General features: G+C 36.1%; 1 protein-coding gene across 1 annotated transcript in view; it reads left to right on the top strand.

The window, feature by feature from the left end:
- The window catches only part of USH2A (usherin), a 686,658-nt gene that overhangs the window by 487,413 nt on the left and 185,209 nt on the right, over positions 1-14,036 (top strand). Inside the window, 2 exon segments of the mRNA XM_025420646.3 lie at positions 2,382-2,494; positions 13,793-13,988. Coding sequence (XP_025276431.3) covers positions 2,382-2,494; positions 13,793-13,988 — 309 coding nt within the window.

The following is a 14,036-nucleotide window of genomic DNA, read 5'->3' as shown; positions in this document are numbered from 1 at the left end:
TGTTCTACTATGAAAGGCTTCACTCATACCTACTGGTTTGAGTCATAGTGGCCTAAGGAGAGAGCATTTTGTTCAGACTTGGGACATGGAAAAAGATAAGGAGACAAAAGACCAAATTAGAATCTCATACTTAAATTGTGATTAGTAACTAAGATGTTCTTATTCTTGATAACTATATTTTTGTGAAACTCTTCACAGTCCAGGAATGCTGCACTTGAAATAGTTGTTGCATTGCTAGAAATTTGAATATCAAATTCCAGTGATTTTCATTTATGATGTCAGAGATGATTTGGCTCCATTTAAAATGTGCACCTTGGGATCCCTGGGTGGCTCAGCGGTTGAGCACCTGCCTTCAGCCTAGGACGTGATCCTGGAGTCCTGGGATCGAGTCCCACATCAGGCTTCTTGCACAGAGCCTGCTTCTCCCACTGCCTGTGTCTCTGCCTCTGTGTGTGTGTGTCTCTCATGAATATATAAATAGAATCTTTAAAAAATTAAAATAAAAATAAAAATAAAATGTGCACCTAATTGATATGCCTAATACTTTAGAATTAAGGTTCTCTGTGTTAACCCCCTCTGTAAAATAGGTATTGATTATAAAGCAGACACATCGAGGCCAATGCAAATATCTACCTTTTTGAATGAATTCCTTTATATATTCCATTTTAAAGGGAATAATAATTTCAGTTTTTGATTCAATTTTATTTTTAATGTGAATCTGTAAACCTTTATATATTTGTGTTCCATTCACATTTTGCAATATAGCTATAGCAGCAGAAACCTGCCCCAGAGCTGGAGACTTGGAATATTACCTTAGGAAGGGTGGGAAAAAAAAATTGACACATTTTTCCAAAGTCAAAATAAAAGCTTTCTGGAAAAACATTTGGATATAGCTAAGTAGTTTAGAACCTAAAGCTATAAGACAAGAAAGAAAAAAAAAAAAAAAAGAACCTAAAGCTATGCTTAATATTTAGATAATAAAACAATAGGGTATAGTAAAGCTCAGATCATATATCTCATATCTTACCAGCTTGATCAATTTCCCTGATTTCTCTAATCCCCAATTTACAAACCAGACTTGTGAGGACTCAGTAAAGTTATTTGTGCCAGTATCCATTATAATATTGGGCACATTTTTATATAATAAATTCAGCTGAGTTGATTTTGAGTTATCTTATTATGTCCCATATAGTCAAATATTCCCCAATACGCATGAAGCTTTATTGTCATTAATTCAAGTATAGTTTAAGTGTATTTTAAGTTCCTTTGACTTTAAATTATTTGGGGTTTCATTGGACATACTCAGAGTGGAGGACCTTGACAGTGTCCAAATATCTACTAAATATTACCTTAAAACACTGTATGGCACAAATAATGAGCACAACTTCAACAGCACAATAAAAATGTACCTCAACTCCCATTTATGTGCAAAATGCCCCATGAATAAAATGACATAACTACCAAATACAGTAAGAATCGAATTTGTTTTTTCTCAACTGCCAGTGGATAGTCGGAGGACTGCTTCACTTAAAAGCTCAGTGTTAGTGATTAAGATTCACCTGTTTCCTTCTCTCTTCCATTGATGTATTAGGTGCTGAAAGTAAATTAGTGTTGGAAAAAGTACAGTTTCTCTTTGGCTTATCCCTTCATTGGGAACAGAATGATGTCGCTTTGTGGAGGTTCCACTAGCAGGCATCTGTACGCTTCATTTGTCTCTCCTCCCTCTACCTGAATATGTTCCTCTTGTGTTACTAAGGCTTGATCAACTCGATTTCTAATCTTTAGTTACTCCACTCTCCTCAGTTTTTATTCAGAATAGGTGGTAGAATTAAAGGGGTAAATGATGATTTTCTGCTGTGATTAAGGTAAAAATACAATTGCAGCTGGAACAAATGGATATAAAATAGCTCAGCCACATTGGAAGGCTTCTTTGGCCTCATTTTTCTTCTGTTTCACATTAGCATTTCAGCTATTGGTTATAAAGTGTCAGGACTTCTGGAAGATATCATCATTACACTACCTGGTTACAGATCTAGAGAGCAGTATGCAGTGATAACCCATTCTGTGTGCAGACATCTTCCATTCCTTAACTGTGCTCCAAATAGATTAATATATCTGTCTCTTTCTGAATGGTTGGAACCAGAGACTAAACATCACCATTTTAATCACTAAATCAATTGTCTTGAGCTCATTTCTATGTTCAATTCTGAGTTCATCCCAGTGGAGTCAATTAACATCAAAAATTAATATTTATAGAACTCCAAGAAGTTGTAGAGAACTATAGGAGAGTCCTATGAAATGAGGGTAGATGGATTTGATCCATTGGCAGTCTATAGTTTGAAAATAATTGGATTTGTTCTCTTGCAAATTGCTGTTTGCAGGTTGAAGTCTGCACCAAATATGCCTGTGTGAAAAGTAATGGAACCCAATTCACCACTGTGGAAGATACCCCGAGTGATATACCAACACCTACAATTCATGGCATCACTTCAAGGTAATGTTTTTTGCCAGTTAATCCAAGGAAATGATCATAAGCAATGAAAGTTAAAATCAAAGATTTTATCCCAGCAATGACAATCTTATTTAAAAAGTTGCTATAAAAATCTACATAAATCAAGGGGTACCTGAGTGGCTCAGTCAGTTAGGCATCAGACTCTTGGTTTCCGCTCAGGTCATGGTTTCAGGATTGTGCGATTAAGCCCCATGTAGGCCTCCGCACTGAGTGTGTAGCCTACTTAAGATCCTCTTTCTCTCCTTCTGCCGCCCCACCCACCCCAAATCTGTAAATTAAATTTTTGGATTATTATTTGTTGATCTTCACTGGACACATCTTTTAATGTTTAGGTTTTAATGTCCCTGATTTTCCAGTTTCACTTCCCTTTATTTAGTAATCTGTGGACAAATGCCTAAATGCATGAAAAAATTCCTATATTTAAATGTGTCCTTAAGTGAAATCTGCTTAACTAAGTCCACCATTTCAAATGCTAATCTCCTTAGAAATAACCTCCCAGATCTACCCAGAAATGTTTAGCCAAATATCTGGGCACTTTGTGGCTCAGTCAAGTTGATGCATAAAATTAACCATAAAAAAATTCAAGGCTCCTCACCTCCATATTATGCATGCAGATGTTTACTTCTCTTGCTCTCTGGCATATTCCACTCCCAGGAGACCAGAAGTATATTCTCTGGAGAAACAGAGATGCCTATGAATTAAGGCTACTTAGATACAGTGGAAAGCTGGGATGAAGGGCAATCTAAAACTCAAAGTGGAAGACTACAATTGGAAGGATAAAAGCCTTTGTTGCCTTCACTGGGACTGTTCTCAAAAGCAAAAATTGTGAGAAGAATGTTGAAACCCCCAAATATAATTGTGAGCTTATCTATTTCTTTTTTAGAACTACCAGTTTTTTGCCCCATGTATTTTGATGCTTTATTAGTAGGTGCATAAACGTTCAGGATTGCTATGTCTTGGTAAATTGATTCGTTCATTATTGTGTAAAATCCCTTTTGTTTCCTGATAATTTTCTCAATATCAAGCATAGTTTGTCTGATACTAATACAGCTGCTTCAACTTCCTTTTGATTTGTGTAATTTTGAGTGATTTTAGTTTGTTTCCTGGACATTTTGAATATTAGATTGTGATCATTTGAGTCCTGTTAAAAATTTGAAGGATTTTTGTTTGTTTCATTTAGCAGGTAATCATCTGGTTAGCTTCAGACTGCAGATACTGTCTTGCTTTGGGTGCTCAGTGATTCCAATGACAGCCCACTTTTCAAAAGTTTTGCTATGCTGCTTCATGTCTGCTCCATGTGTGCACCTTTCAGAAACTAATCTGGTATTTGTTTGAGGAACTATGTAATGATTCAGGTCTCAAAGTCTTTGCTATGATGCTCAGATTTCTTTTGCATGGGAAGCAATCATACACGTACAGTTTGGAGTTGAGTCAGGACTTGTGTTGGTTCATACACAGAGTTAGAAGATCACCTAGCTTTCTCTTCTCTGAGATTTCTCCCACATTTTCCAGATCACTTGTACCTCCTCTGTGGGATCTTTGGCTAGAAAGACATGGTTTCTCTTAGAATTTTAGCTTTCCAAGTTCCTTACATTTTATTTAAATGAGGCTGTATTGGGGAAATAAGATAAGAGACAATAGAAGGAAAAACAGGGATACCCTCCCACATACTATTTGGGAGCCACACAAGAGCCCCTTTTCCTGGTTCCTGGTTCTTCTGGTCAGAAAGAGATTTTTCTCTTTCTGGGATTTTAGATTCCCATTTGGCCAGCACTGCTATAATACAGCTCCTTGAATAGAATCATCCTCAGAACAGAGGAAAAAAAGAAAACAAGAAAACAGGAATTTCCCTCAGACCTTCTGGCTTTTAAGGCCTTTTGTACTCTGGCCAGAAAGACAGAGTTTCTCACAGGTTTTTCTTGCTCAGTGCACAGTTCTACACCAGGTTGCTCTTAGGTTAAAATGGGAGATGAAAGAGGGGAAACTCTGACAAATTCATCCTTTAATTTATTTTCAAGTTTTGGCTCTCCTCCTGATCTGCCTCTATTGTTAACTTTTCAGAACCCTTGGGTGGTTGCTTCTTGTAATTTCTACACACTTTCTAGTGGTGATCAGTCAGAAAGACAGGCTGTAATAGGTTTACTCCATATTGGCCAGCTACAGATATATAAATATAAATATATAGTATATATAGTATACTATATAATATATATATACACTATATGTGTGTGTGTGTGTATATATACATACATATACATATATATATATATATATATATATATATATATATATATATAGTTGTGGTTAAAAAATATATATTCCAATCCCTTTGGCAACTTTTTTTCCTTTTTTTTAAAGGTTTATTTATTTATTTGTTTATTTGGGGGGGGCAGAGGGAGAGGGAGAGGGAGAGAGAGAGTCTCAAGTAGACTCCCCACTGAACGGGAACTCAATGCAGGTCTCAATCTAACGACCCTGAGATCATGACCTGAGCTGACCAAGAGTCAGATGTTTAACTGACTAAGCTACCCAGGAACCTCAACTTTGTTTTCTTTTTATTTTTCTGTTTCTTCCTTCCTTCCTTTTTTTTTTTTTTCTTTTTTTGGTCAAAATCTAGAAAAAACTTGACAGAAATCATTCACAATCAAATATTGGCAAGAAAAATCTTTCCTTTCTAAAAATGATTCATCATAGAAAAGCAACATTTTCCAAAGGCAAGACTCTAATGAGCAGCTATAGGCTGCCAAGCCATTAATCAAAATTATACCAACAGCAAAGCAGTTAGCCTCCTATGTGCATCTTATTGTTTGTGTAATTTTATTATACTTCTGGCAATGTAAACTTGTTAGTTATGTTTTTTTTTTTTATTTTGGTTCAAAAAATCTCTTTTATATTAGCAACAGACAAAATCAAATGAGAAATTCTTCCAGAAAAATGTCAGGAGACTGAGTTAACTTCTATAGCACTTTAAATAATTTGGTTTCTAATAAGACACACAATTCTTAGATTCTTTGTTTATTTTTGGAAGGACAAAATAGTGACATTTAATTTTCATGTATTATAATAACATATACAGAGAGTGTATCAGCCTGTTTGATTATATGCATGAACTGCATTAACTCATCTTTGTCTTGGCCTTAACTTATATGACATCTGTAGCACAAGCATTTATGCATGTTTTTTTCTATTGTGAATAAACCAAAGATGCTCTAGCACACAATGTCGAAAGATCACATGAGCCCTTCTAGTTCTGTAAGCTGCTCCTCCAGAAACAAACTCTGTTTCTACATCACATTTTCCATACTTGTCATATTATCATCAGCTGCTTCTATATCCCAAAAGAATACTAACTAGTGATCGATAGCCCAGACATGTCTGGCCATGGCCTACACGTGCCCTGGGTAGTTCATTTATTTGCCTTGGTGGATTTGCTAGAGTGGAATTTAATCAATAGTTAATTCATTAATTCTGGTCCTTGAGAATGTAGAGTCTATGCTGGATGAAGATAGCTAGCTGGCTCTGGCTTGGATTGAAATATGACAAACACAGGAGCTGACAGCTTCACTTGATGCTGGGCTGCCTGGAAAGTTTACTTATTTATTCTCTATACATAGATAAGCTGAAAAAGAGAAAAGAGGAACATAAACAGGAAAGAGTTTTATTAGTTACTGCTAGTATTTCAAAATGCATGATTTCCAGGGGCGAGGGTCAAAGGAAAGCAGAGAGAGAACACAGATCATGTCTTTCATTGTCTTTAATTGGAACCATGGCAGTGTTTTCAGCTCCAAATCAGTTCAGGGCTGTATTATTGATGAGGAGTCTGTGGTATAATGTCTTTGTAGCATTTGCAAATAATTGTTTGAAAATTTGCCTGAAGCTACTGAATGATATAAATGATATTTTTACATACCAACTTCTCAGAAGCCTTTATGAAAGCAGCACAGGCTGTGTGTGTCTTTAAATGAAGGTTAAACCACTATCATCATTTATAAATCTCCTTATGTGCTCAAATTATTTGGTTTGGGGTTGAAAATAGCAAAAAAGGTTAGAGCTTGTGGAAAAAGAATTTTCCTCTTTTTGCCTCACCAAATTTGAGGTGAAACTTTGAGCCTCTATTTTTTATTTTTTTATTTTTTTAGAATATGACTTTTTTATATATATATACAACCAGAGAATCATTTCTATCCTTAATTTTCCCTCTCTGACTTTTTTCATGACTGATAGCTTGAACACTGAAGTAAAATTTTGTATTTTGTGTGAAAAAAAAGTTTAGGCTGTGGTTTATTTTATTCTTTTTTTTAATAGAGAGAATATTGGACTGTAGATGTAATATGTCAAATTAAGTCTTCTTCATCCATATTCTAAACTCCCTCCCTTACCAATATGGACAAGTGTAGATACATACTAATTTGGACTAGAACTTTCTGTTAGAGTTTTTTGTTTGTTTTTTGTTTTGTTTTGTTTTGTTTTTAAAGTAGGTTCAATGCCCAACATAGGGCTCAAACTCACAACCCCAACATCAAAAGTTACATATTTTACCAACTGAACCAGCCAGGTGCCCCTCTGTTAGAGTCTGTAAGGGATATGGGAAGGCCTCTTAAAAGGGATCACTTGAAGTATATTTACTATTGTTGTACAGATAAAATCAAGTCTTATAATTCAGGAATTATTGTTTTAATAGCCAGTGGGTTCTGATGATCAGAGACATTTTTTGAGACATTTTTTTTATTAAAATACCTCACAGAATATTGAGCTTACTTTTAAGACTGCCATCAGTGTCCTCATTTCCTCAGCAACCCCTCTTTCCTAAACTCCTATAACTTCTCTACCTCTTGAAGCTCCCAGAGAAGTTGCTCAGTGCCTGAGGTAGACTGTGTACCTCTCAGCAAAATACAGCTTTTCCTAATTTATTTTGGCCCTTAATGGCCATGCTGTCCCCTGTACTCTGAACACCCATTCATTTCTTTTATTAGGTCCATCCCAAATCCATTTATTCATCATGGGTGTCTTGAAGAGAAAGACTCTCCCTCCTAATCATGGAGTTTAAACATCACAGTTTTGGTCATTCTGATGTCTCGAAGACACCTCCCCAGACTCCAGTTTCATGTATGCAATTTTCCATCGATTTTCTGTGTTGCTGTCCACCCACCACCTCAAGCCTCAGAAGTTCATTTTCATCTAACCCATCATCTTTTCCAACGTCCCGTCCCTTTTCACAAATGCACCACCACCTGTGTACTGTCACAGACATGTATCTTTGAATTTGTTTAATCCCCTGAGTTCACTAAATATCAATTTTGGTATGTTTCCTTTTGAAGCATCTTCTTATATGTGTTTCTTTTCTCCATTTCTAACACTGCCACCTTGGCTCAAGTTTTCATCATTTAAGTTTATGTAACCAGTTTATGGAGCTGTCTTTATTCAATGAGATACAAAGAGGTAAAATCTTTGCTTTTTGCTCTTTACTTGCTGCCTAAACCATAATCCTTTGGCTGTGATCTTCTCAACTCTTGAAAGTCTCTCCGAAACATCCTATGGCTTTAGAATTATTTTTAGTTATGAGTCTCATTTTGATAATTAAGATTCATGATCAAGTATTAAAAAGTCTTTTCTATCTCCAGCAAAATACTAAGCTCCTGTTTGATTCAACGATTCTACTGTTTCATAAGCTCAGGCCTGATCGCCACTTGCCTGGTCCCCTCTCCTTGCTCTTTCCCTCCTTTTATCCAGTATGTTCTCATCTCAATGTTATTTTACTGGCATCACTGGGTGGCCACCAAAGCTCTCTGTGTGTCAAGTGGCACTTTACTGGACAATTGTGTTTCCCTTGAGAGGTCCCAAGAGGATCTCTGCATAGCCAAATTTCGTCACACGAGTGTGATCCTCAATAACTGATCTGTTGTGGTGCCAACAGAGTAAGACATCCCAGGGACTCTTCTTCCTGCAGTGTCCTCTTCCTAGAAGGCTGCCACCACGAGCAGTGTACCTGCAAGCTGGCTCAAGCCTAGCTCTGTTGCAAAGCATCTCATGGCTCAGGAGAAGCTCACTGATCTGTGCCATGTGGCACTCTGCACTTTACCTTTTCATTGCAGCTGCTCTGGACAATACCTAACCTCTAATCTTTCTCTAAAGGAAAACACTTTTTCTTTGCTTATATAGACTGTCAAACTCCATGTCAAGCTGTTTGCAAACTCCTTACTATCCTCCAAGGACAGCAACAGATTGAACTTACACATTTTTGCATCTCAGTAAATACCAACCATGAGAAACAAGTGCCTCTAATTTCTCTACTTCCAGTTTCTTCTAAGTGACATATTTGGAATGCTTTCTTCAGCCTAGGGTATGCCAGTGGAAATTAGGGGGTGGATTTGATGTCATTCTTCACTAAGTAAATAATTAACTCCTCTTTCATCCTTGCCTCAAAAACCTCCAACCTCCAATGGCTTTCCAACACACTCAAAAACACATTCAGTAATTTCTGTGTTCTATAAAATCCTACATCATCTGCAATCCCCCAGTCCAGCCTTCCCCATCCCTCCTGATCTCATTTTCCAACATTCTATCTCTTGCTCAGTCCAGTCCAGTCCTATTAGATTCACTGGCTGTTCAACAAGCCTCAGTGCCTTTTACACATCCTGTTCCCTCTGCTTGGAGACTTCTCTGGGCTTGTTTCACCCCTTCTTTCCGATTTCTACATGGAAGAAGCAGGCCTGCTCAGACTACCAACCTGGCATATGATATACTTACGTGTTTCTTTACTGTCCCTCTTCTCCAAGAAAAATGTAAGTTTTATGAAAAAAAAAAGGGGTGGGTGGGTGGGCTTTACCTATCTTGCTCACTGATCACTAGAGAACAGTGCCTGACATCTATGAGGTATTTCATAAATACTCACTAAATATTTAGTGAGAGTTTCTAAAACTCTCCTAGAATTCCATTTATTTTTGGTTGTTCTGGGTGATGAGACAATGTTAAAGAGCATTTTTATCCTCAGAATTCAATAGAACCTTGCTGTTCCCCTTAGAGGTGAAATACCACTTTTAAATGGAGAAACTCATTATCTGTCATCCTCAGTTTGGGGCTGTAGTTCAAACTCCCATTCCCCATTCACATTCTTTCCTAGTTGAGTTGCTAATGTAGCTCACTGACATTTTTCTCTACCCCAAGTCTCTTCCACTCTAACTTGTCAGGTTATTAATTCAAAGGGGCTTTATATTCTGATGGTGACAACACTCACAATCATACTATTTCATGATCAAACTCAGCATGGTATTTGTGGGACTCCAGAAAATTTTTTCTTTTATTCAAATTTACCCTCCTTTACTGCTGGATGCAGCTTATTCATTCATCAAGTTGATCACATTAATCTTCCATACACACCTAGGCTGATTTCCACCCCTTACTTTTGCTTATGTTGGTTTTCCTGCCCAGAATCTTTCCATCCTTATTCCCTAATTCAAGTCCACAGCCATTTGTCCCATGAGACCTTCATTGTTTTGTGTAGAACACAGTGATCTTTGCTTATGTGTTTTTATAATATCTGTAGCCTAAACACATTTAAACACTCAATTTTACATTGCTATATAACATTTAAATGCTTCGTGTATACATGTTTTATATCTCCTATTACCCAAGCACACACATTTTGTCTTGATTTTTCACCTATTACAAGTTACGCTAAATATCCTAATACATAATTAAATATTCTAATGCTTTGAGAGATGAGAGTTGATTTTTTCATCATATATTTATTTAATCCTACATTAAAAATTACCTGATCGTTTGTGATAGCCATAATCTGGAAGAACTTTAGTGTTACATACATAATTAACAAAAAATGACCAAGTTGAATTGGAAAGAAAAAAAGGTTTGTGTAAACATGATCAGGAAATCCAGATCCACAATCTAGACTGATATCATAAGGTATATGAAGTTTTTTTTTTTTTTTTCCCCCTTTGGCTCAAACAAGAACATTTTGTCAAAATGGTAATAAAATACTGGAATAAAATATTAAAGAGTGCCATGGGAACCCTAATTCTTCATAAAAATTCTATCTGTCGGGATGCCTCAGTGGCTCAGTCGTTGAGCGTCTGCCTTCAACTCAGGGTGTGATCCTGGGGTCCCAGGATCAAGTCCCACATCAGGCTCCCTGCAGGGTGCCTGCTTCTCCCTCTGCCTGTGTCTCTGCCTCTGTGTGTGTGTGTCTATCGTGAGTAAATAAATAAAATCCTTAAAAAAATTCTATCTGTCCTGTAACATGTTAATATTCACCTGTATAGAGGTAGGTGATAAAGAAATGATTTTCCCATACTGCTTTCTATCCTCATGTTATTTTGTACTTCCTGAACTAAGAATTAAAAGCGACGATTTATTGTGGTGGTGGCCACAGTAGTATTTAAATCTACCAACAATGTGACATAATTTGAAAAAATAACTCCAACTAACATGTTTGAACAATCAATGAATCCATGTATCAAAATATGTGTAGATATAGTGGTTTTCATCACAAACTATTAAGGTAGCTTAAATTTTATTCCCTAGTGTTCTGGAAGTTAAACTCCAATCATGACTTTATGAACAAATCTACCAAAAAAATCCATACAAGGACTCACAGTTGGTTTATTTTTCTGCCTAAGCAAACAACCTTTATTAATCTATACCAAAAAGCTTCAGGTTGTTTCCCCAATATTTAACATTCATTCCTATGGGTATAAGAATGTTTTTTTCTCTGTTATTCTTAAACATCAAAGGTATGAAACCATTAATCCAGTTAATAATGGTGCATATTTCTCAGAGATGTCTTTCATTTCAAATCAGCAACCAAAAGGTTTTTCAGGGTCATTCTCTTTGGTTCTAATGAGAAATATATAGGTGTTAAACCCGAATCTTCTTTGATCATTTACCTTCATGTACCTGACTCAGATCCTCAAAAGCAAAACTGTTCATGTTATCACTAAAAATATAAGCAGTCTCACTTCACGGTTATTCTCTGCTAGAAGAAGTTACAATGGCATGGTAGTCTATATGGTGTTTTCTAGACTTTACTAATTCACTGGCTTTTGTGGAAAAGTCAGACCCTTGAATGTCACTTAATGTAGTCTTTCCTGTAGTTGATTATGCAGTGAATACAAAAGAGGTATCTGGAAAATGTGGAATTAATTTTGAGAGTTGGATAAAGACCTTAGAATAATAATGGTGACTATACAAGTCACCTATGAAACTGTTCTCTTGTAGGTGACATTAATTTCCTATCTACAGAGTCTTATTAGTGAATGTGTTATGTTTGTACCCCCAAGAAAATGAAATAATAATTTTCTTTTCTTTTTTTTTTTTAGCAGTCTATTAAAATGTCAAGGTTTATCTTGACTGCTGCTTTTTAATGTAAATGTTTGGGCTTAATTGAATTCCTAATATATGATGTCACTTGGAATTCTGATAGGGTCCAGTAATTTTGCCTGTAAAGATATATTTCTTCTTAAAATGAAAGCATAACAAAAATACCATCTAACACAATGGCAGAAAAGTGGTCACATGAGTTATTGTGAGATTTAAAGAGCTTTGAAGTGGAGGGACTAAGCTTATGTGTGCTTGCTCTCTTCTCAAGTATCTACTAGAATGTTTTCTATGTAAAAGTGGCCTGTAACTATTTGTAACTGATTAATTGTTATAGTTAGAAATTCTAGAATTATAAAAATAGAATTAATCTTGAATGCCAGAGTTCCACCCCTATTTTTGAAAACAATGAGACTAAAAATAATTATTTTTTTTACATTCACCTAGTGTTTTGCAAATAGTAGGCTTTCCTTACCATGCTCAATTGCAAGAATATGTCATATCCAAATCTCTGGGGCTTTATTAAGAACTTTAACTATTCTGCTTACAGAGCTTATTTAAAAAATGCTAAAGATAGTACGGGTGTGTTATCTAGGCTGGATCATTCTGTCAAGTAGTCCTAAGTGCAGAATTAAAGTTTTGTAGCCTTAACCTGAGAGTGAATCATTTTATTCAGGGTTGATTCCTAGTGCACAGCTTGATGTTATGATTTCATTTATTTCAACAAATGAAATATTAATAGATCATTGAAAGTACAATAAAGTTTTGGTCAGACATTATGCCCTTATAGTATACCAACCTCCCCTGCAAAAAGTAAACTCGTATTTATGATGAAATTGTTGCTCATTTTTAAGAATCAAGCATCTCCTAGAATATGATGTAAAGATGTAAGCAATGTGAATGTACAGAATGATGTAAAGATATTTGTTATGGGAATCTGCAATTCCTATTATTTCTTACCACAAAACATGTCTGACCGTGATATTTAAAGAATTATTAGAGAAACAAATCTGTTTATGTCAGTCAAAAATTAAAATATGTCAAAGTAAAGTGTATGTAGAGGGATTTTATCAAGTTTATTACTTGATATAATTTATAAATAAATACATTCATTGATTATTTTTACCAGTTGATAAGTTTACCCATTGATAACAAGATTTTACCAATCTTGGCATTTATTTTGGCGACAAGTAACAAAACATCAACAACAGAGGCTTGAGTAAATAATTCTAGAGGTTGCAAATTGTTGCTGGCAGTGGTTCAGCCATAGCAAATAACATGGTGGCCTCTCTTTGATTATTGTGATCTTTCTCAAGTGGCTGCAAGATGATTGCTGAGGTTGCAGACATCATGTTTAGCAGAAAGAGAAAGGGGGCAGGTGATGCCTGTGCCACAAAGGCTGAAATTGCCTAGGAACCTTCAGAGGCTCCCACTGTGGTTTTCTAGCTGCGTATCTATGAGCAGCTATGTGACAATATCACTAGTGTGAGCTGGGAATGGAAGGCAAAGAAGGTGATTTTAAGTAGAGATGAGGTCTACCACACGTTCTAATTTCCACCTTATTTTCCACCTTATCATGTTGCTTGTGTCTTACTTTTCCTTACAACTCAAAATTTTCTGTTCATTTTCCTGCCTAGCCAAAACAATGGTACTTTTCTCCTTGTCTCTGAAATTCAAAGTGGACTCTTTAAAGTAGACTCTTGTCATGTGTTATCCTCCCAAAAACTTACCTAGTTTTCATTGATTCTCTAAACACATTGTATGGTAGTAGCATATATGAGCATACATATATTAGTATATATATTCTTTTGCTTCAGCTTCTTAATAAGAAGTTGTTGACAGAATGGACTTTCTGACCAATCTGGGAGCTGAACTCAAAGTACATCAGGCTGATGGCGGCGATGCTAAATGTTGTCTACTCAGAGGTATTGATTATTCTATCCATTGCAGATCCCTTCAAGTTGATTGGATGTCTCCAGGGAAGCCAAATGGCATCATTCTTGGATATGATCTCTTACGTAAAAAGCATTCATGCCCTAAAATCCAGAAGTTAAGGAAGGACCACAGTGGTGTGCTCTGCAAGGCAGTAAAGTGTCAAAAACCTAAAAGTGTCTGTGGACACAGGTGCTATTCTCCTGAAGCTAAGGTATATCTTTTCAAATGAGTCAGTGAAATATGTTTTTCTCACTAAACA

Source organism: Canis lupus, chromosome 38 (genome assembly GCF_003254725.2).
Source record: "Canis lupus dingo isolate Sandy chromosome 38, ASM325472v2, whole genome shotgun sequence".
In the NCBI taxonomy this organism is placed as follows: Eukaryota; Metazoa; Chordata; class Mammalia; order Carnivora; family Canidae; genus Canis; species Canis lupus.
The sequence above is the reverse complement of the archived record's forward strand: the minus strand, read 5'-3'. Positions and strand labels throughout refer to the sequence as shown.